This window comes from Lithobates pipiens, unplaced genomic scaffold (genome assembly GCF_037356315.1).
Source record: "Lithobates pipiens isolate NorthernLeopardFrog02 unplaced genomic scaffold, aLitPip1_a1.2 Scaffold_8, whole genome shotgun sequence".
Lineage (NCBI taxonomy): Eukaryota > Metazoa > Chordata > Amphibia > Anura > Ranidae > Lithobates > Lithobates pipiens.
In genome coordinates this window covers 285,605,764-285,630,009 of record NW_027507903.1, presented here as the reverse complement: position 1 = coordinate 285,630,009, position 24,246 = coordinate 285,605,764, and the positions used below count along the sequence as shown (strand labels likewise).

Genomic DNA, 24,246 nt, shown 5'->3' with positions numbered 1-24,246 from the left:
CTTCAGTTATGCTGCTAGTAAATAACATAAACACACAAAAATGATAAAAGAAATAGTGCATTTACTGTACCTACCTTTTTAGACGATAATGCTAGGTGGTTAAAGCATAAGGATTGTGACAGATTGGTTACAGAGGTGCAATTTTCAGCATCAATCCAGTCCACTGATTTTAGGCATGTCGTTTACTGGTGAGCCTAATCAAATTACTCTCTGTATTATGCTTCAAGCACAGAAGCAGAAATATGTTGGCACTATGCTAATACTAAATGCGAAAACATTCCTGAAATTGGACATCAGTCTGTTGCTGGTTGAATGGCTGTGTCTGGCTAAAGTATTGGATGACTGTAAAAGAGTCATAAACACCTTTTCTCCTGGGAGTAGCAAAGCAGCATAAAAAATGTGCCCAAAACTGCGTTTAGGCGCATCAAGTATTTGTGCATTTACTCATTTCATTGGCCAGAACATTAATTTATTCTGGCCAATGAAATGAATAAATGCTCAAGCGCTAAACGCACCTAATGTTTAGGCTAGTTTAAGTGTGACGTTTTTTTTTTTCCAATTCGATTCTCTCCTGATGTGATGTGTTTTGCTCCAAACAGGGACAGTTGTAGATCATATGTGGAGGCAGGGACTCGTCTGGAGAGTGTTTGGGGAGTGGGGGTGCTAGTGTAAGGTTTTGTTTTTTGTTACCTTACGGCAGGAACTGCATTAAGATAAAAAAAAAAGTGTTGCCTTTAGATCCCCAACATTTTTTTATTTATTTTTTTAAATGGACAGGCATTTCTGGAGGACCTTTTTTCTATTTTGGAGGTTCGAAAAGCAAAATCAGTTTTTCTGCTGTAGAATACTTAATGAATGCTAATATAGGTGATTATTTCTATTTGTTTCTATATTATGCCAGTAAAGGAGTCATAAAGCTGCTAATGTAATGTGAGTCAGTTGAAATTGCCTGAAATGGGTTTTCTTTGTCTTAAGAAAACAATTTTAGGTCAAGTAGTTGTGCATATAATGTGAAACTAGAGTTTTGAAAATGATGTGAGTAGTGATTCCTTATGTTATGTTGGTTTATTTTCCAGATGCTACATGGAAAACATGTCATGGTCCGAGTTGGAGGAGGCTGGGACACACTACAAGGGTTTTTACTTAAGTATGACCCTTGCAGGGTTTTGCAGTTTACTACTTTAGAGCAAAAAATTCTTCAATTCCAAAAGGGAGGGGCAAGCCAGAATGTATCGGTACAATCGGGCAGAACACTGCAACCTCCTGTTATGAATCCCATATCTGCAATTGGTGTCTCTCAAAAGTCTGCCTCTACACCATCTACACTTTCATCCTCTTCTAACAGTAATCTTCTAAGTGAAAAGTCCCCCATGCTGACTCCTCACAGGGGAACAAAAAATACACCATCTGCTTCAATGCGCCCAAAAATCCAAACCGTTCCAAGGAAAGGCTCCCCGCTGCTTCCAGAGCCACAAAGGAAGGTGGCAAAGAAATCTAACTCTCCTCCACATGCCACTACTATAAGTACCAGAGGTGCACAAAACAATTCTCCTCAAAGAAAACTTTTCACTTCACCCAAGGGTACTGGTCCAGTTTCTAATAATGCTATGAAAAGCTCTAGTCATGTAACAAAAGCATCTCCAAACACTAGAGACTTGACTCAACGTTCCAGCCCTGTGCAGCAGACACAGTCAATGAAAAGTTCTCCTAAATCACCTGTGCCTCTTAAGACACTACCTAAGGATGCTGCTCCTTCCCAGACAAAGCCAGCACCAAAATCAACTACAGATGCTCGCAAAGGAGCTACTACATCAGCAACTACTAGGACTGCACTGTCTAAGAGGGCTGAAACAGCAAAATTGACCAGCAAGAGTACAACTGATCAGAAATCTGCTTCAGTAGTGTCACCCTCAAGAGAAATCAAAGGAATTAAAAAGACAGATTTACAGAAAAACAATCTGATTGACAGGAAGCCATTTGTTGTATCTTCTCGCATGCCTCCCAAAATGCCCCCTTTTTCCTACCCCTCTCAACCAGTAGCGAAACCACTAGTTACAGCTGTTTCCCTGTCAAAAGCCATAAGTAGAAACACTACTAAACCAGTCCAGCCTCAGAAATATGGCACAACTAAGGCTGCAACTGATAAGGCCACCATTTCTGGTCGCACTCCCCTGTCTGTAGTTAAGCTCCCGCAATCTGATGCCAAAGCAGTGACTGCTCCACAGACAAAATCCTTAACAAAAAGTCAACCAGCAAGTGGCCTAGTAAAAAAAGGCAAAATGCAGGCAGTATCTGACTCAGCTGGTTCTAAATCAAAACTGACTCACAAAGCTGCCACTGAATCGATAAAAGAGAAGATTCCAAAGAGAGAAGACCGCTATAAAGCATCAAAAACGAAATAACTGAAATCTATGTAGGTTTTTGTTTGAGGGAGATCTGTGCTAAAATTATGTGGATTTTTTGTTTGTTTCTATAGATTCAAAGCACTTTTCTTATATTCCTCGTGAGCAGAATCTATTGTATCATGTCCAGCCATACAGTAACTGCTAAAAATTCATTGCTATCTAGCTATTACAGAGAAAGAGGAACTCACCCAGCACAGGTTCATGTGACCTAAGAATGCAGACTCGCCAAGAAGCACATTTAGTTCCTTCTTGGAAAATAAAAAGCAAATAAAGGTCATTGTAAGGGAACTGTGTGACTTTAGCATAGCTGCAGTGTTTCCTTGATAGCATGTTATTTGTTCAGAGCAATTTAACTTATTGCCTGGAAGTGTTTTCTAAATTCAGTATCCAGGGTTACATTATGCAAATAGATCTAACAAGCACTCTGATCACTATGCAGATCATGCACGGTCTTGATGTTTTGAATAAAAAAAAATAAACGGAACTTCCCTTAATGTCAATGATACATAAATATTAGATTGTAACAGTAGGGGACTTAAATTGATCTCTTAGCCATTTTAAATATTTATCACTAAAAGGCTAAGGGCCAATTCACACTATATATGCGGTGACTGATGTTTTTCTGTGTGTCCCTGCGGTGACTGACATTTTACCAATTGTTTTCTATGTGTCCCATTTATACAGCCTGGTGCTGCGCTAAAATGCAGACACTGAGCTGAATCACACTGCAGTGTTGGGCATCAATGAATGAAGTGTACATTTTGTACACTTCAAATAAAGCTTGTACAAAACAAAAAAGGGAGCCATGTGTTGTGCTGAATCGCACACAACACTGCCCCCTAGCATAGCCAGCAATGCAAAGTGGAACTTTGAATCCATCTGCTCTGCATTGTAGTGTGAATTTGATTTAAGACTGAATGCTACAAGGAGCAATTCTACAGAAATTTAGAAAAAAAGGCGACTTTTAAAAATAAAAAAAATCTACTATACTTTAGGCACATTTTTTGAATGACCACAGTCCTAAACATCACTGATTATAGTTTGATAGTACTGTGCAAATGCAAACTAACTGATAATTCTGTCTAACTGCCTACCTACATTAGGTAAAAAATGCAAATTATGTTTTTTACTAATTGCCTTGTGCCTTTCAATGGCTGGTCCAGGTGAGATGCCCATTTTTACAATGTACATGAATGTTTGCACTCCTATATTAAAATAATTTAATTTGGCTTTGTCATTTTAATAAGACTAATGCTCATCTCCAGGAGCGATCACTGTTTTTTTTTTTTTTTTTTTTTTTTTTTTTTGCACATATTTTTAGATGTCGTCAAAGCTACCTGATGGCCTAGGAGCCTCTGTAGTGCAGTGCACTTGGAAGTCAATTTCAGACCCAGGTGGGAACTGTAACTTAGTAGCTGTAACTTAGCAATGCAATTCGCCAACCAAGATGATATGAATTGTGCCAGAGCTCCAACTTGACGCTCAGGTCAGTTAGCCTGCTGAATGCACATGGACTTGAGCATGTATGGGCTGCAGAGAAGAAACTTTGGTCACTGCAGGCACATTGCATTACCTGCTTATAGGGACCTTTTTGCTTCTGTTCTTTACAGACCAGGATCCCTTATAATTATTATAAGCTAATAGTGAAAAAAACGTGGCGTGTGTGTATATATAAAGTTACAACTAACCACAGGTCAGTTTTATACTACTCTAAATTGGTGATTTTACAATATGCATTGTGATTGCTAAACTTTACGCGTTTTAAGTACCTGGTTGATGCAGGTCCCTCCAAATGCTCAGCTTTTGGTTATGTAAGAAGCACTGGTCGATTTGGTTACTGACAAAGCGAGAACCAGTGTTTAAAGTGGCTAATTCACTTCATCTGGATCGTGTGGCCAAATTCTCAAGATTTTAGTTGTATGAGCAAGAGGAATCCTGGAGCTGCAATTTCTCCAGGCAAGGAAAGCATTTTGACCTTTCTGTTTCTCTTTTACTTCTCCATCCTAGCAAAACTGTTAACACTGCTTTTATGTTTGCAATTGAGCAAAGGTTTTCTGTTTACATACATATAGATTATTATTACCCTTGTATATGCTTTTATAGCACTGTAGATGTGGTGTAAAATTCCTTAAGAGATTACAGGAATAGTAACTGACCTATGACTACACAAGCGGCTTGTGAATAGGAGCCTCTCTGTGGCTGCTTTTAGTTTTGATCTGCATTCAGATGTAGCTTAGTTTTTAAAGACGCTTGCTTAAAAGTGTTTTCTAAAAGCTAAATGTCTGGAGAAATTGTATTACGTTAGTGCCTTTTTTTTTTTTTTAAACATGTTTACTGATTTATAGACTGCATATGCTGCTTTAATATGGCTTAGCCTTAGACATTAAGTGGAGTACAAAATAAAGGAAAAAAAAAAGTTTAACACTAAGGCCCCTTTCACACTGACGTTTTTCAGGTGCTACAGCGCTAAAAATAGCGCCTGTACAACGCCTGAAAAAAGCGGCTCCCTTTACTCCAGTGTGAAAGCCGGAGGGCTTTCACACTGGAGCGGTGCGCTGGCAGGACGGTAAAAAAAGTCCTGCTAGCCGCTTCTTTGGAGCGGTGAAGGAGTGGTGTATTCAGTGCTCCTACCCATTGAAATCAATGGGGCAGCGTGGCTATACTGCCGGCAAAGCGCCACTGCGAGCGGTTTTAACCCTTTTTCCAAATAGCGCTGCTAAAACGGCGGTAAAGCGCCTCTAAAAATAGCGGCACTTTACCGCCAACGCCCGCACTGCCCCAGTGTGAAAGGGGCCTAACAAGATCTTTCGTTCAGGAGTATTTTCCTTAACTGGAATTGTATTGTTTACACTGTAGTGCCTCTGGGTAATTTCTTTGTTTTGTAAACCCGTTTTGTCTTGTAAATATTAGGAAGTGTATAGGCCACTCTAGGCTTGGATATTTTTTCCTCTATCATAGGGATCTTCTAATTTTCAAGGAGTGATCTATAAAGTATTAAACTGGACATTCCAAGTCTAGTGCTACCTGCTAAAAATGTTTGGAAGGGTACTTGCAAACTGTACTGATGTATGAACATAGACATTCCTGGCAGAAAAATGCAAGGATGGTTTGTATAGCATTTGCGCTTGGGCTGCATTTTTCATCAGTAAAAATGCTTGTGTGCCTAAAAAAAACGCTGTATTTTTAGGCAGCAGTGTGCAAGAGGCTTAATAGTGTTGATAAGCAATATATTAAGTACTTTCCTACAACTTTCATTGTTCGTATAACTTATATGACCCGGTTGTGTTGGTATCCTTTCAATTGTAAATGGAATATTCAGCATCTCTGTGGTGAACTCCTTTCTGCATTATACACTTCTGGGCCCAATTATTGTCTAGCTCTCGCTGGCCGTGTTTGCATATGGGATGCACAGAAGTCGGCTTTCATACAGATAGCTGGCAGGTAATGGAACCTTGGAAATAATACTACATGAATTTGTGGAATGGAATGTGCCTACACATCCCTCTCTCTTTACCCTTCTACGCTAAACCAAGTGCGCTACTCAAAATGTGTATGAATAATTTTATTTCTTGTAAAAAAAAAAAAAAATTGTCAATCTGATGTATCTCGCCTTCTCTGGCTATGTTTTAAATACTTTTTAATGTTAATTTTTAAGATATATTTTGCTTTGTGTATATATGTATAATGAATGTAATATAAACATTTGGGCAAATGCACTTTAATAAAACCATGGTTTGGTAAAGTACTCAAGAATACATTTTTTTTTTTTTTTGTGGTCAATTATTGGAATACACTAAAACAAGCATTACACATTTTATAGAAAAATGTTAATGTTAAACACATGGGTTTCCGCATTTGTAGTTAAAACCTTACCCCCTGGAAGAAAAAAACATGTGGACAGCCTGGCTGAATAGCTCTGTACCATCTGGTAGCCTCTTCACAGAGAGGAGCTGTGCTAGGACACCACTGTTGGAATTAGCTGACAGTTTAAGAGGCATCTACGCTCTTGTTTAAGCTGGAAAATATATATATTTTAAGGAGACATGGTCAGTTTGCTCATGCAAGGCAAAAATATATATTTTATATATATATATATATATATATATATATATATATATATATATATATATATATATATGTATGTATGTATATGTCCTTACCAATAATCCCTTGGTGCTCCTCCCTCTGCAGCCGCAGCACTTGACATTTCTGGGTATGTAGGAGCAAAATTTCCTGCACTGTGACTGTGCTTGGGTCTATCAGCCAGCTACTAAGCCTAAGCTATGTCAATTGACTGGGGGAATTTAGTTGGCACTACTCCAGGTCTCAGCTACCATTCTATTGAATGTTGGCTGTGAAGGAAGGGTCAGTGAGGGATCACTGGTAAGAGTAAAGCTGGGTCAAGGGGGATATATTCCGAGAAACTTGCTCTGCAAGATCAGTATTGGTGTGAGATTACACATCACTCGTACATCCTCAGAGCCATGGTCAATGGGTTGCCCAACATTCCACCTGCTGCAATTTATACAGTGCAGAGTTCCCAGTCTCAATTTATAGCTACTAAGCAACATCACAACTTTGGGGTAAAATATACTTGTAACTATTGGAAAGTGATGTTTTTCTCGATATAAAATTTTAGAAATTGAATATAGTGAAAGTTTCCATCTTGATTGAAATCAAATGCTTGGCACAATGTATCAAATTCCATGGGGCCGATGTTCAGCTTTAGTGTCAAGAAGATGGCACATATATCTGTGAAGGAGACTTGTCCTGTACCCAAAGGGTCTCTGCTTCTCAAAACAGATTTTATTTCTTTCCAGTATTTGATGATATCTGCAGCAAGCTGGTTTTGAATGGTTTGTACTGGACTAGCTCTTCTGGGTCCTTCAGAAATAAATGATTGTCAGTAAAACAAGTCAAACATCTTTGATCAAAAATACATAGGAGTTATTTTATTACAGGTAATTTCGACAACTTATGTACCATTGTACATTCACATCAGTCCCTGCCTTCAAGGAGCTTACAACTCAATGTGCCTATCTCACAGACTTACTTTCTAGATGCAAGGACAGGAGTCAATTAGCCATATCTGCTCTAGATCAATTATTTATTTTTTTGCACACGTGAAAAATCTGCATTTTTGACCATAAAATTACTTTTACCTCCCCCAGAACATTATATAGTTTCTGAAAGCTGAGGAACAAAAAGATAGTAGTTGCATTTTTTTTTTTTTTGCATGACATTAGTGTAATGGTTTATCAAATGCATATTTTCAGGAAATAATATAATACCCAATATTTGGTAAAATATAAAATATGGGATTGTATTGAGGTACCAAGCAAGCCAAGTCTTAAAACGGTAGTAAAAAAAAGTGTTTCCGCCTGCTAGGCAATATAATGTGCTAGTATGCACTTTGTTTCATAAGGGGCTGCATCTTTGCAGACTGGTTAGGGTGCCCATGCTGACCTATGTCCACAGCCAAAAGTACCTACAATGGGCATGTGAGCATCAGAAATGGACCACAGAGCAATGGAAGAAGATGGCCTGGTCTTACGAATCATGTTTTTTTTACATCATGTAGATGGCTTGGTGCCTGTGCATCGATAACCTGGGAAAGTTGGATGCACCATGGAAAAAGGCAAGGCAGCGGAGGTTTTAAAGTGGTTGTAGACCCTTACATATACGCAGTGAAGGGACTCAGGTGATACATAGAGATGAAACAAATCCTCCTACATAAGTTGTACCTGTCTATCTACAGTCTTCTCTTCATCTGTTCAAAGTGCTGGATTCTTAAAGCTTGTCTGAGTGCTTAGAAAAAAGGGGTCCGAGAGCTGAAATGACACTCTGCAGAGCTCAGTGATGACCACTCTGAGAGCTGATTAGAGGGTAGAGACCCCCCCCCCCCTTCATGCAGCTCACAGGAACAGAGCTAAGGCTGTTAATCAGCTAGAGATCCCTCCTCTGTCACCATTTTTCTCTTGGTGTCAGGAATGATTTAACTTGACAGATAGTAACCCACATTTAAAATGTCCGTTTTGCTGTGTTTTTTTTTTTTTTTTTTTTCCCCTTAAAAATAGCCAAAAACTTCTGTAAATAAAACACAAGTTGCCACGTTTAGACTTGTTTAGAAGCGTTTGGTGCCTTAAATGCCTCTAAACTCAGCGTCTGAACTCATTTTTTGCTTTCCAAAAAAGGCCTCTAAACTCAACTGTCTAAAAACTACATTAAACAAACCTATGTACATGTACTAATAAGATAACACTGGATGAGTTCAGGGGCAGCTGAAAAAAGCATCCAACTGCCTCTGAACGTCTGTTTACCAGCAGCAGTGTATATGAAGCATACACACAGTCGCACAAAGTTGTTAGAAAATCCAATCGTTCAGAGTCGAGATGACGCAGTGCCTGGACTGATATTGGTGATGTCAGCAGAGAGAGGACTTTAGACTGCTCTTTGCTGAAAACAGGTCAGAGGAGTGCAAAACAAATTGCATTCCTGTGATCCATAGGAGAAGCTCAGCCAAACGAGCTTTGGCTGGACTTCTCCTTTAAAGCGTTTTGTATGCCCTAGTAACAAAACCTCCTGCACCACCCCCGGTCATCACTGATGGAGCTGACATGTTGCCTCTGCGATTCTTCCTAGTTTGCGGCTCCAGCGCCGTGAGTGGCCAGAGCCGCGATGACGTCACTCCCATGCATGTGCACGGGAGTCCTCTTTCCAGCAAGGAGCTCTGATTTTCCAGCAGTGTCCGCCAGACCTTTGGAGTGCATGCGCCACTGACATCCGTGGCTGCATGCAAGGTGACTATCTCACCATACAGGTTTAGGAGATATTCATTCTACCTACAGGTGAGCCTTATTATGGGCTTACCTGTAAATAAAAATGTGCAAGTGGTGTATACCACTGGATCTGCTACTGATGGTTTGGTGCCAGATACCACAGTATGCCTTCAGAGGTTTAATGGAGTCCATGCGTCCAACGGGTCAGGGGTGTTTTGGTGGCAAAAGGGGACCTTCTCAATATTAAAGAGGAAGTAAACTCAGATTTTTTTTTTCTTCCCAGCAAAGTAGAGGCATAATGTGCTAGTATGTATCACATGTGCATCATTTGTGCAAAGCCTGCGTAGTCCCTGCTGGAGGCCGCATTCATCTTTGCCCATCTTTCTTCCAGGGCCGCTGTGACTGGCCAGAGCCGCGTGGTGTAACTCCTGCGTATGCATGTGGGAGCCACCGGTCACAGCACACGCTCCTGAAGAAATGGCATGGGGCCGTTCCTTCAGAGCACTTGCGCCAATGACGACATCAGCACAGTATACAGTAAATTATCTCCTGAACGTTTCTCCTAAGCGCACATTTAGGAGATATTTGCAGTACCTATAGGTAAGCCTTATTCTAGGCTTACCTATAGGTACAAAGAATACAGGAAGGTTTATTTCCTCTTTAACCACTTCTGGACTGCCGCAAGCTGACATACATCCTAAATTTGAAGAGGAATATCGTTGTTATGGCAGCAGCTAGCTGCCATAACCCTGGTACATAGTTGCCAACAGTCCCGATTTTTCCCAGGACAATCCCGATTTTGGGACCCTCATCCCAATCAGAGGCCATCACCAGGCAGGATTTTGCCTTTTGTCCATGGAAAAACAGGAATGTTTAGCTACTGGCTCCAACAAAATGACCGCTGGCGCATGCAGACATGTATTAATATGGGTTAAAAGAATGAGGTCACATAATTTGTATTTTAATATGGACATTCTAGATTAGGCTTCAATATGAAAAAGACAGACAAATAGTGCATGGATGGACCAACAAACATACATGCGAGTCACAGATTATGGCTGGATTCAGTAACTCACATTAAGCCTAGGTTCACAATGCGGGAATGAAATTGTGCGAGTTCAGCCGAATTCTCTCATGTCAGTCTTGACTTCGGGGTTGATTTCAGAGACATCTATGCGGGTTTCTGCACAGATGTCAATGGAAATCGCACCCCAAAATCGCCAAAAGTAGTACAGAAACAACTTTTGGGAATTGATTTGAATGCTGATTTGGCATGCGATTTGATGGACTCTGCTGGGGACACCTGATGCAAGGACGGACTCTGCTGGTTGCAGGTGACACGCTCAGGGGTCCCACTGATTCTGCATTATAGTTAGTTGAATTATTTCATTCTATATTACAATGTAATAATATAAATAATGAACTTCAATCATCCTGACGATATAACAACCTGGGTGCTGGGATGATTGAACTGCTAACACCAGGTGTTTGGAGTATCTTTATCTGCTGATTGATAAACTTTCTAGAAAACACAGATTTCTATTGTGGTGTAGGATCTGGGGATGCTGTCCCTTCATCCCTTCCCTCTCCATCCCTCATTCCCTCTCTATCCCTCATTCATCTCAGACTGTAACCACACCCTTTTCACGCCTCAGTTCTCTTTTTTTTATTTTTTCTATGCCATGCCTGCAAATGCATGCCCCACTCCCTAATTATAATAAGACTCCGCCCACAGCCCAAAAAGTGTCCCAAATTTTATTTTTACAATGTTGGCAACTATGCCGGTATCCTCTTCTTCGACCGGCGGTCCGGTTTCTGATAATAGTGCTCTCTGCGGTGGTTTCGCCGCAAGATCACTTTTACTGGTGGCTGGAGGTATGGAGATGAGTGAGGGGAAGATGGCCCCCACCCGTATCCATATCATTGCTGGGCGGAAGCGACGTCAAAACGTCACCTCCGCCCATAGCTCTTAAAGGGCCTTTTTTTTTTTTTTTTTTTTTAAATGACAACTTTTTTCTAATTTATTTTTAATTGCATTTTATTGTAAATATGAGATCTGAGGTCTTTTTGACCCCAGATCTCATATTTAAGAGGTCATACTTGTTTTCTATTACAAGGGATGTTTATTCCTTCTAATAGGAATAAAAGTGACTTTTTTTTTTTTTTTTAAAGAACAGTGTAAAAATAAAAAGTAAAATGAAGAGGACATTTTAAAAGAATAAAGAAGAGATTTTTTTATACGCACACTGTCCCGCCAAGCTCGCGCGCAGAAGCAAGCACATACGTGCATATGAAAACGTTTAAACCACACATGTGAGGTATCACCGCAATCGGTAGAGCGAGAGCAATAATTCTAGCCCTCCTCTCTAACTCAAAACATTGGAACTGTAGAATTTTTTAAACGTCGCCTATGGAGATTTTTAAGGGTAAATGTTTGTCGCCATTCCGCGACCAGTTGCAATTTTGAAGCATGACATGTTAGGTATTTACTCGGCGTAACATTATCTTTCACAATATAAAAAATAATTGGGCTAACTTTACTGTTGTCTTATTTTTGAATTAAAAAAAGTATTTTTTTCCAAAAAAAAGTAAGACCGCTGCGCAAATATGGTATTGCAATGACCGCCATTTTATTCTCTAGGGTGTTCGGAAAAAAATTTGTAATGTTTGGGGGTTCCAAGTCATTTTCTAGCAAAAAAGGCTGTTTTTAACTTAAGGACCAGGCCTCTTTTTGAGATTTGTTGTTAAGTGGGTGGTCATAATGTTCTGGTCTATATAATTTTTACTTGCATGTAGAAGAGAATCTGTAGTACAGCTCATAAAAAACAGAAGCTTCTTTTAGCTTTAAACTTAGTGGATGCTTCAACTTCTGACATACGCATGCCAGGCCTGTAGGATTTCAATGTATTAAACTGTATTTTTCTAGAAAAGTATTTCTAACTTTCTGATGAGCAGAGATCAAACTCCATTCATCTTTTGCGTTACTTTAATCTTTCCCATCCCCCCATACAGTTTCAAAGTCCAGATTGCTTAAGTGTTTCCTGCTCAAAACAAAGTAATGAAAACATATGTATGGACTCAAAATTTAAAACAAGAAATTCAGATCACATTCAGAAAATGGTGTCTGTCAATGAATTTGATTGGCTTTATTTTACTACATGGCATGTTACTATAGTTTAATACATGGCATAAGAAAAAAAACATAACTTACCACAGTCCTTTGGCTTTTTCATGTTCACGAAATATGAGAGAAACTTTTTCAAAGAAACTGATTCAACAGGATAAGTGATTGGCAAGCTGTACCATAGGGCCTCCAGCTCTTCTGGTAGAAGAACACAGTTCATCCTATAGTAATAGAACTATTAATAATGAAAGTGATGATACCACTAAGGCAGTTTTTACACTTCTGTGACTTGGGATCTGACTTGTGAGACCCCAAGTGGCAGGACATGTGAAATTCAATGTATTTCCCGTCCCACTGGGAGACCTGATCCAGCACTTCCGCCGGCTAGAGTGAGACTGGAAGGAAGCCGGAAATGGCTTTGTTCCAGTCTGCTTTGTGTAAACACGGAAGCGACGTCACGATATCACTTCTGGTTAACTTGGCTGCCAATGGCGCAGTTTTAAAAAAAAAATTACAGTACTCAGAATCGCCATTTTTTTGCATCCCCGCGAGCTCACACAGCAAAAAAAACTGTGTTCAAATCACATATATGAGGTATCACCGCGCTCGTTAGAGCAAAAGCAATAATTCTAGCACTGGACCTCCTCTGTAACTCTAACTTGGTAATCCCTTTTTTTTTTTTTTTTTTTTTTTAAAGCACCACCTATGGAGATTTTTAGGTATTGTAGTTTGTCGCCATTCCACGAGTGTGCGCAATTTCAAAGCATGACAGGTTGGGTATCTATTTACTTGGCGTAACATCATCTTTCACATCATACAAAAAAATTAGGCTAACTTTACTGTTTAGTTTTTTCTTTAATTCATGAAAGTGTAGTTTTTCCTAATAAAATTGCGTTTGAAAGACCACTGCGCAAATACGATGTGACATAAAATATGAATCGGCAGTGATATGAAATTGCTGTGTCCACTGGACACAGCTGATCACAGATCGGGGTAAAAAGCCAATCATAGCAGCTCTTTACCATGTGACCACAGAGTAAAAAAATGTTTTTTTGTGCGTTGCGCTGCTGGATTATATATGTCCTGGATGGGGGGAGTGAAGAAGGAAAAAAGAGGAGGGGGGGGATCTGCTATAGTTAGTGTGTATAGCGGATTTAGGGTTTTCAAGTCTGCTTTTCCACAGAGTTTTGCAATCCTTGCTGAATATGTCAGTAAATGTAGCAAAAGTAATAGGTAGCTGACAGGATCATAGGTTATAGTCCACAGTTAGTAGTTGTGAACATAGCCATAGAAAGGGGAGGATTTCTTTAGCACAGGCAGGTAGGCAGCATGTTCAAGGGTAGAAGGTAGCTTGTAAAAGATATATAAACAGAAGAAAAACAGCACCAATCTAAGTGCAGTATTTTTAGATCACAGACATTTAATTTGTAAAGTTATACACTCACTCTCTACCAGAAAGTTTCAGGCACATCATGTTTTTAGAAAGGTCTCTGGGGGACATCGCAGGGCTCCCGAGGAGAAGCGGTTTCTCATTCAGCTGTGTCTCTCGTCCGGTGGCGCCGGTGGTTCCCAGCGTCGCACGGCCAGGTGTAGCAGCGTCAGGGAGGTCCGTTCGTTGGTACGTTGGGGGCGCACTGCGATGACGTTCGTTATGGTTTACGTTGCACGCGTTCGGAGCATGCGTGCTCCTTCATCAGGCATCATTGCTTCTCCTCGGGAGCCCTGCGATGTCCCCCAGAGACCTTTCTAAAAACATGATGTGCCTGAAACTTTCTGGTAGAGAGTGAGTGTATAACTTTACAAATTAAATGTCTGTGATCTAAAAATACTGCACTTAGATTGGCGCTGTTTTTCTTCTGTTTATATATCCTTTACCATGTGACCAGCTGTGTCCAATCACAGGGTAAACAGGATTTGCTGGTTATCAGCAATCCACACAGAGGACATCTACACTGATAGTCAGGGCACTGATAATCAGTGTCCTGGTTATCAGCGCAGCACCAACAGTGCCCACCAGCATAACTTCCAATATTTTGAGATGGGAAAGGTATGTAGTCATAGGACACGCCCCTGCCATGCCCCTTAAAGAGGAAATAATAAAAAAAAAGGTTAATTAAATCCACAAGGGCTTTTTTTTTTTAACCAGTACTCTTCCTTTATATTGGCTTTTAAAATGTACAAATGCAGCAATTGGATGAAAGGTTTATCAGTGGGAAACACTTTTTGAAAGCTAAAAAGTGAATTTTATATACAACTCTATAAATCAGACCAAAATGAGGGACAAATAAGGAGGAAAGAGGGACAGAGGGACAAAATCAGGGACAGTTGGGAGGTATGCCCACCAGTGCTACCAATCAGTGCCTATCAGTGCCGCCTATCATTTCCACCTATGAGTTCCTTCAATCAGTGCCCATCAGTGCAGCCTCATCAGTAAAGGAGAAAAATTACTTATTTACAAACTTTTATAACAGAAACTAAGAAAAAAATGTTTTCAAAATTTTCGGTCTCTTTTCATTTACCAAAAAAACAAACAAACCCAGTGGCGATTAAATACCACCAAAAGAAAGCTCTATCTGTCTCAAAAAAATTATAACATTTTGTTTGGGTACAGTGTATCATGACCGCACAATTGTCCTCCAAAATGTGACAGCGCTGAAAGCTAAAAATTGTCCTGGGAAGGAAGGTGGTAAATGCCCTGTAGACAAGTGTTTAACCACTTGCTTACTGGGCACTTAAACCCCCCTCCTGCCCAGACCAATTTTCAGCTTTCAGCGCTGATGCGTTTTGAATGACAATTGCGCGGTCATACAACACTGTACCCAAATGAAATTTTTATCATTTTTTTCCCACAAATAGAGCTTTCTTTTGGTGGTATTTAATTACAGCTCGGAGTTTTATTTTTTGTTAAACAAACAAAAAAAGATGCAAAATAAAAAATCATGTTTAATAGTTTGTTATAAAATTTTGCAAACAGGTAATTTTTCTCCTTCACTGAAATACGCTGATGAGGCGGCACTGGTGGGCACTGATAGGCTGCACTGATAGGCACAGTTAAGGTGGCACCGATAGGCACGGATAAGGCTGTACTGATGGGCAAAGATGGGCATAGATAAGGTGGCACGGATGGGTGGCACGGATAGGCACTGATAGGTACCACTGATAGATGGCACTGATGGGCACTGGTAGATGACACTGATAGGCACGGATATGTGGCATATGAGGTGCAGCACTGTTGTTGAGGCAGATTGTGGGCACTGATAGGTGGCATTATGGGCACTGATGGGTGGCACTATGGACACTAATGGGTGGCACGTTTCCTATAAGGCACGGGCAGGTGGGCACTGATGATCTGGCCGTGATTGGGACTGAAGTCCCTCTCACGGCCGCCAGTGATTGGCTCCTTTTGTTCTCCTCGCGCTCAGCGGGAGGAGGAAAAATAGCTGATTACCGGCTCTGTTGTGATCACATGATCAGCTGTCATTGGCTGACAGCTGATCACGTGGTAAGGGGTCGGGATCGACCCCTTGCTCCAATCTGTGATCAGGGAGCGCGCACGCCGCTCGTGCACAGGACGACGTCAATAGACATGGTCCCGGCAAAGCAGGTCCGCGCTGTAGCCGTCATTCGGCTATAGCGCGGATCTCAAGCGGTTAAACAAAACCATTTTAATTCTACGCAAATTCACTACTACTGCTAGTAGCTGAAACCTTTCCATGGAGCACTGAGGGGACCCCATAAAAATTATCATATGACAGAATACATTTTTGGAAGTGATATAATGCATTGTACAGTATTGTAATGTATTCTTTATTTTTTTTTCAGACAAATACTGTACCAATTAAAACAAATATAGTAAGAAAAGTAGTGAGAAAATTTTAAATGTTTGTCCCTTTGGATAATTTTGCATGAACTGACGTAATCGGCTCTCGAAAGTTGTGTACTAACGATCAGATTATTGTACGATCTCTTTGAAAGCGGTATTTTGCGTCCGATTTTTCTCATTGTGTGTACTAGGCATGAGAATCTCTAACTCTAGTGAGTGAAAATGTTAATGTGTTTTTCACTTGTACAAAATATTACTGTTAAACAACAGCAACCTCTAGTGGCTTAAAATTAAAAGTGCAATTATATTAATGCCAAAAAAGTAACTAATGTCTTAGCCAAGCTACAAACAATTCCTAATACATGTATCAAACATTCTAGATGCGAATTCCTGTTCATGGGCCATCATCCAACTTTCCAGTCAGGTGCTTGAAAAATCCAATTTAATACTTAATGAAAAATAACTCTGTGTTCTGACATCCACAAATACCCTTCCTATAAGAAAAGCTTGGGCTCCTATTTAGTGTCCCTTATGCCGCGTACACATGGCCGGACTTTCCGGCAGACTAGGTCGACGGTCTTCCCGACGGACTTTCGAATGAACGGACTTGGCCACACACGAACAGACCAAGTCCGTTCGTTTTGAACGTGATGACGTAAGACGGGACTAAAAAAGGAAGCTCGCCCATCGAGGAAAAGCTGTCCTTGTATGCTGATGACGCTCTGCTTTATTTAGCGGACGCGTCGTCTTCTTTGGGCACTGCACTGGAACTGATTAATCAATTCGGTCGGTACTCCGGTATCCGCATCAATTGGGACAAATCAGTTCTTTTCCCACTCCACTCCTCGACCCCTCGCGTGCCTCATCCGCAGCTTAAATGGGTGGACAGCTTCATGTACCTGGGGATAAGGGTCAGTGGTAGAGTTCAGAACTATCTGGAGGACAATATACAGCCACTCATGACACAACTAGGGGCTAGGTGCACGGCATGGCGTTCTCTCCCTTTATCCCCAGTGGGCAGAGTCAATTTGTTAAAAATGATCTATCTCCCCAAGTACCTGTATTTCTTTCGTAATACCCCATCCACATCCCCAGGACTTTTTTCAAGAGACTGGAGAGTCTGTTGATATCCTTTGTCTGGGCTGGGAAGCCCCCCAGGGTAGCTAAGCAGATACTATATCTCCCACTATCGGGGGGGGGCCTGGCGCTCCCGAACTTTCAGATCTACTACTGGGCGGCCGTTTTGGTCACAATTCGGTGGTGGTTCTCCCAGCCCACACAAAACCCGGCGGTCACCCTGGAGGCAGCCATCCTTGGCTCCTATGCAGCTCTGAGCAACCTACCATTTCGGGGGCTTAGAGCGAGCTCCTCCATGACGGGCTTGATGCGTACCACGGTGAGGGTCTGGCGGGAGGCAAGGAGGAGCTATGGAAAGCCCAATCACATCTCCCCACATATGCCCCTATGGGGCAACCCCATGCTCCCTCACCTGAATAGTATCCCAGACCCTTCTCTGTGGGCGAAAAGGGGAATCGTCACTTTAAAGCACATAGTTCATCAGGGTAGGCTAGTGACTTTCCAAGAACTGAGACGTACATATGGGCTTCCAATTTCTTTCCAGTTCAGATATTGGCAACTGAAGCACGCCTTTGGGGCTCAGTTTCCTGCCCCTCTGACTCTGGAATCGGACTCCATTGAACGCCTACTGACTTCCAGGGTGATGGGGAGAACCCTGTCGACCTTATATCTTTACCTAACGGTGGAACATGATACTAGTTTGACCAAGACCCGGGAGAAGTGGAGTTCGGACATTCCGTCCCTGGGGGAGGAGGAATGGGAGGAGTGCCTGACTTCTTACATTCCAACAATGATAGCCGCGAAAGACAGGTTTATACAATTTAAATTCCTGCATAGGGCCTACTTCACCCCGCAGAGGCTGGCGCGGATTTACCCCCAAAGAGACCCTGTCAAAGGTGTAAACAGGAGGTGGGCACTTTCTGGCACATGGTCTGGTCATGTCCCAAAATCCAGCCCTACTGGGAGGAAGTGGTTTCTACGCTAAATGCTGTGACCGGGTCGAACCTTCAGGTCGACCCTCAAACCCTACTATTGAGCCATTTGGCAGACGTTGAGGGGGACAGGTACTGTAAACTGTGCCTTACCTTCACATTGTATTATGCCAGACGCGAGATTCTATTGAAATGGAAACTCGAGGACCCCCCTACCCCGGCCTTGTGGAGGAAATCAGTGAACCTGGTGCTCCCCCTGTATAAGTTGACCTATGAAAGTAGACAATGCCCGGGGAAATTTGATAAAATTTGGTCATCCTGGATAGATGCGTCCGCTGATCTTGGTTCCCCCTCCCCCTAACTTTGAGTTGAGCTGAGACGGTGGTGATCCCCCCCCCCCCGGTTGACCGCCCTGTCCTCTCTCTCCTGACCATTTCCTCCCTGGCCTCCCCCTTCCGCAGGCTCGCGCAAATGTCAGGTACCTGCATGATGGCTGTGAAGTTCACCTGGGGATGTCCTGCATTTATGATAGAGTAATGGACACTCCTGTTATCTGTACTGCTGGATTATTGATTTCAGAATGGTTACTGGATGAAGGTGTTTGTTTTTCTTTCCTTTCTACAACTGTGTAATATCGGTTCTACTGTACTTTGCAATGTAATGCTGATTTGTCTAATAAAAAATTTTCTGTTAAAAAAAAAGGAAGCTCAATAGCCAGTAGTCAATAACTGCCCTCGTATTTGGTCCATTGGACCAACATACAGACAAACCGTTTTCCCGATTAGGAATTGAGTCCGTCTGACATATTTGAAGCATGTTCTATTTCTAGGTCTGTCGGATTTTTTAAATGAAAAACGATCAGATTAGCCCACACACGATTGGAATGTCCGACGGACTGATTCCGTCGGACCTAGTCTGCCGGAAAGTCCGGTCATGTGTACGCGGCATTAGGAGTGATGAGCTTGGTTTGCATAGTGTATAATGAGTTGTGGTATGAAAGGCACATGAGAAGGTAGGTGAATTCACTGATTATGCTTTTAATGGTTTCCAACCTGTCATAAAGAATGGGAATTACAATGTCTATTCTAAGCTGTCGCTGGCATGTGTTTCTGCTGCAAATGGTTTAAAAATGTGTAGTGATAATTTGTCTTTGAAATGCAGAAAACTGGAATAAACATACTGCAATCCATAGCAATCATTGAGGTTTTTGTTCAATAGGAAAATAAAGCAAAGAATATGGTTGCTTGGCCATTAGGTCTACTGTTTCTCCCAGTTTTGATACATCAGCCCCTCTTTGGAGAGGAATACTACCACGTTCATCATAGCTTTAGTCCACAAACTTACCGAAGAAATATGGCATCTAATTTTTCCTTATCTGCACTGCATTCATCATTTTTGCATATGCTGATGAAAACTTTACAGAACTGCCAAAACTTATGCTGAAGGAGGTCCCATACCATCAAGTGTAGCTGTAATGAAACAAAAACATTACTTCAAGACACATGCATAACACACTAAGGGGTATATTTCTATACACAGATCAGGCATAACATTATGACCACCCACCATAACCCATCAAGGCATGGTCTTCACTAGACCTCTGAAGGTATGCTGTGGTATCTGGCACCAAGCTGTTTGTAGCAGCACCTATAAGTTGCGAGGTGGGGCCTCCATGGATTGGATTCCTTTTTCCAGCACATCCCACAGATGCTTGATTGGAATGAGAGCTGGAGAATTTGGAGGCCACGCAGTGCATTGCTATGTGGGTGCAGATTGCATCTGGGTGACACCAGGGGAGGACTGACCATTTGTGACCATGAGGGGAGCGAAGCAGGAGGCCGCCGATCCTGGAAGTAGTTCACTTATGGTGGCAAAGCGGGTCGAAGTTCCGGGCTGTGATTGAGCCTCACTACACACAGCTGGCGATGGAGCCAGTGGGCTGCAGGAAGGTAAGAGTCCATAATAATAGGCGGCATAACTGGACTCTGTCAATGTAGTGATCAGTTAGCTCTGTTGATATAATTATACAGATGGCAGTAAAAAAACTATCTCACGGTGTAGTTTTGGGGGGGGGGGGGTGGGGAAGCTTCTTGGGGTAGTTTGGGGGGATAGGGTAGCCCCCATTCTATCACCCTCTTCTCCCCCCTCTCTCTCTCATCCCCCCTTTCTCTCTCACCACCCTCCTTCAACCCCTTCTCTCTCTCTCACCCCCGCTCTCAACCCCTTCTCTCTCGCACCCGTCTCACTCATCCCCCCTCCCACCCTCCTCTCTCTATCATTCCCCCTCTTTCTCACCTCCCTCTCTCTCTCACCCCTAGTCTCTCACACCATCTCTCTCTCCCTCACCCCCTCGTTTTCTATCAGCTCCTCTCTCTCACTCCCCTCTCTCTCTTCTCATCCCCTCTCTCTCACTCCCCTCTCTAACTCTCACCCCTTCTCTCTCACCCACTTTCTCTCACCCCCCTCTCCCACCCCCTCTCTTTCACCCCCCTCTCACTCTCTATCACCCCCTCTCTCACCACCCTCTCTCTCTCTCAACCTCTTCTCTCTCGCACACCTTTCACTCTCCCCCCTCTCCCACCCTCCTCTCTCTATCATCTCATTTCTTTATCAGCCCCCCTTTCTCTCTCACCCCCTCTCTCTCACTCCCCACCCCTTCTCCCACCCTCCCTTTTCTCACGCCCCCTCTCGCCCTTCTCTCTCTCATCCCCCCTCTCTCACCCCCTCTCTCTGTATAACCCCCCCTTTCTCTCTGTCTCACCCCCTCTATCTCTCACCACTTTCCCCCTCCCTTTTTCCCCTTCTTACATTTCTCTCATTATCCCTCTGCCCCATCTCTTTCTCCTTCCTATTCCAATCTCTCCTCCCTCTCCCCAACCCCATGTGGCAGGCTAGTGGGAAGGGGGACACACCATGTTTTACTGCACCAGGTGACACAAACCCTAGTGACACCACTGATGCCAAATCAACACCTCAAACCTATTGTCATGTTCCTGAAACAATTACTAAATTCATCAGACCAGGCCACCTTCTTTCATTTGCTTTGTGGTCCAGTTCTGATATTCACATGCCCATTAGAAGCACTCTCAGCTTTGGCATCTTGACTACTCTGCAGCTACACAGCCCCATACTCAACAAACTGCGATGCTCTGTGTTTTCTGACACCTTTTTATCAGAACCAGCATTCATTAATTTGTTCAGTAATTAGAGCTAGTAGCTCTTCTATTGAATCAGACTACATGCATCAATGAGCCTTGGCTGCCCATCACTCTGTTGCAGTTTTATTGGTTTTTCTTCCATGGACCACTTTTGGCAGGTTCTTACCACTGCAGACCAGAAATGTCCCACAAGAACTTTAGTTTTGGAGTGGCTCTGACCCAGTCCTCTACCCATTACAATTTGGCCCATGTCAAAGTTGCCCAAATTCTTACGCTTGCCCATTTTTTCTTTCAACACATCAACTTCAGGAATAGTATGTTCACTTGCTGCCTAATACTGTATATCCCACCCACTTTCAGATGCCATTGTAACAAGATAATCAATGTCATTTACTTTACCTGTCAGTGGTCATAATTTTATGGCTGATCGGTGTATGTTATCACGCAAAAGTCACTTAACTTTTACCTAGGATGCACACTATTGTTTCCAATTCAATCCAATTAGAAGTATATGAATCATGGGTGAAAACTGTGAGAATCTTCAGTGTAAGGACTTATAAATAGACCTATATGTGAAATCTCAATCTATTTAAGCTCTCTGATTTAACATTTTGAATGGTTTGAGCTAATACGTATGCTATTCCTAAATATCAACTCCTTTACATGGATTTCTGTGGAACTGGAGGGCTGGTATAAATGTCCCTGTTCCTTTGGCCATCCACTGTAGATTCTAGTACACTGGCATTACTTCAATCTCACCTGGTGTCAGAGATCAGAGTGTATCTATAGGCTGTGAAGGCAAACCAGCTTTTCCTGGACCTAGGAAGACAGTGTCCCCAACAATGTGTTTGTCCCTTTATGTGTGCTTGTATTTTTTTTTTTTATATAGAATAAAGTGACATTTTACAATAAAAAACAAAACAAAAAAAACAAAACTAGAAGGCTCGGTTCACACAGGACGCGGCACGACTTGCAGCGCCGCGACCTGCCGTGACCTCAGCGGCGTCTTGCAAAATGACTTCTGTATAGAAGTCAATGCAAGTCGCCCGAAGTCATGCCAAAAGTAGTACAGGAACCTTTTTTCTAAGTCGGAGCGACTTGAGTCGCTCCTATTAGAACGGTTCCGTAGTACAGAACGGGGGCGACTTGTCAGGCGGCGAAGTCGCCTGGACAAGTCGCGCCTGTGTGAACTGAGCCGAAGCACTGTGGCTTAATAGTATAGTCTAAATATTTATAAAGGGCCCAAGGTAAAATATAGACCGATGACTTGTGGCTTTACAATGCCTTGAAAAAGCATTCATACCCCTTGAAATTTTCCACATTTTGTCATGTTACAACCAAAAACTTAAATGTGATTTATTGGGATTTTATGTGATGGGCCAACACAAAGTAGCACATAGTTATAAAGTGGAAGGAAAATGATAAAAGGTTTTCGATTTATTTTACAAATAAATGTGGCATGCATTTGTATTCAGCCCCCCTGAGTCAATACTTTGTAGAACCACCTTTTGCTGCAATTACAGCTGCAAATCTTTTTGGGTATGTCTCCACCTTTGCACATCTAGAGAGCGACATTTTTTCCCATTCTTCTTTGCAAAATAGCTCAAGCTCTGTCAGATTGGATGGAAAGCCTCTGTGAACAGAAACTTTCATGTCTTGCCAGAGATTCTCAATTGGATTTAGGTCAGGGCTTTGACTGGGCCATTCCAAGACATGAATATGCTTTGATCTAAACCATTCCATTGTAGCTCTGGCTGTATGTTTAGGGTCGTTGTCCTGCTGGAAGGTAAACCTCTGCCCCAGTCTCAAGTCTTTTTCAGACTCTAATGCCGTGTACACACGACCAGACTTTCCGTCAGACTAGGTCCGATGGAATCAGTCCATCGCATAGTCCGATCATGTGCGGGCTAACCCCCCATCGTTTTTCACATGAAAAATCCAACAGACCTAGAAATAGAGCATGTTTCAAATCTGTCTGACGGAATCAATTTCTATTGGGAAAACTGTTCGTCTGTATACTGGTCCGATGGACCACATACGATGCAAGGGTAGCTATTGGCTACTGGCTATTGAACTTCCTATTTTAGTCCTGTCTTATGTCATCACGTTCAAAATTAATGGACTTTCGAACGGACATAAGTCCGTACGTGTGTGGCCAAGTCCGTTAGTTCGGAAGGTCCGTTGGAACTCTGCCGAAAGCCCGTTGGGAAGACCGTCAGACCTAGTCTACCGGAAAGTCCGGTCGTGTGTACGCGGCATAACAGGTTTTCTTCTACGATTGCCCTGTATTTGGCTGTGTCCATCTTCCCATCAACTCTGATCAGCTTCCCTGTCCCTGCTGAGGAAAAGCATCCCCACAACATTATGCCGCCACCACCATGTATGCCACCACCACCATGTTTCATGGTGGGGATGGTGTGTTCAGGGTGATGCGCAGTGTTAATTTTCCACCACACATAGTGTTTTGCTTTTAAGCCAAAAAATAGGATTTTTTGTACCGTAAAATCCTTTTCTCTGTAATTCACCGACCAACACAGCTCCTCTCTGTAACAAAATGGGTTGTTAGCCCTATCACTGGAGATTACTAGGCAAAGTTGTAACACAACACTTCAGAACTTTTAGTTCAGCCCAGGGGGCGGTCCCTAGGCTACAACCCCCACAGCCTGCCCTAGCTGTGTACGTAAACAAGCACTATAATGTAAATAGAAAAAGGAGGGGCGGGTGCTGTGTCGGTCGGTGAATTACAGAGAAAAGGATTTTACGGTGAGTACAACAAATCCTATTTTCTCTTATATTCACCGACCAACACAGCTCCTCTCTGTAACAAAATGGGACGTCCCCAAGCAGTGCCAAACGAGGGGTGGGAAAAACAGCATAAAAACTTAATCCACCATGGCAATTTGGAACTAGTGAAATGAAACCCACAAAAAAACAGCAGTGTGTGGAAA

At 42.3% G+C, this 24,246-nt stretch overlaps 2 protein-coding genes across 3 annotated transcripts in view; one reads left to right on the top strand and one right to left on the bottom strand.

Moving 5' to 3' along the window:
• GAS2L3 (growth arrest specific 2 like 3) overlaps nucleotides 1-6,150 on the top strand; it is a 54,065-nt gene extending 47,915 nt beyond the window's left edge. For both annotated transcript variants that reach the window (XM_077472279.1, XM_077472280.1), the window contains one exon: nucleotides 1,077-6,150. In XM_077472279.1, the coding sequence (XP_077328405.1) occupies nucleotides 1,077-2,402 (1,326 nt within the window). In that variant the 3' untranslated portion in view covers nucleotides 2,403-6,150. The remainder of the gene's footprint in view (nucleotides 1-1,076) is intronic.
• Nucleotides 6,151-6,540: 390 nt separating this feature from the next.
• Nucleotides 6,541-19,605, bottom strand: LOC143962809 (uncharacterized). Its single transcript, XM_077472281.1, has 3 exons — nucleotides 19,485-19,605; nucleotides 12,396-12,529; nucleotides 6,541-7,289 (listed from the first exon to the last, which is right to left on the bottom strand). Exons 1-3 carry the CDS (start codon nucleotides 19,598-19,600, stop codon nucleotides 7,006-7,008), a joined length of 534 nt encoding a protein of 177 aa, XP_077328407.1. The 5' UTR covers nucleotides 19,601-19,605; the 3' UTR covers nucleotides 6,541-7,005.
• Nucleotides 19,606-24,246: the final 4,641 nt, after the last annotated feature.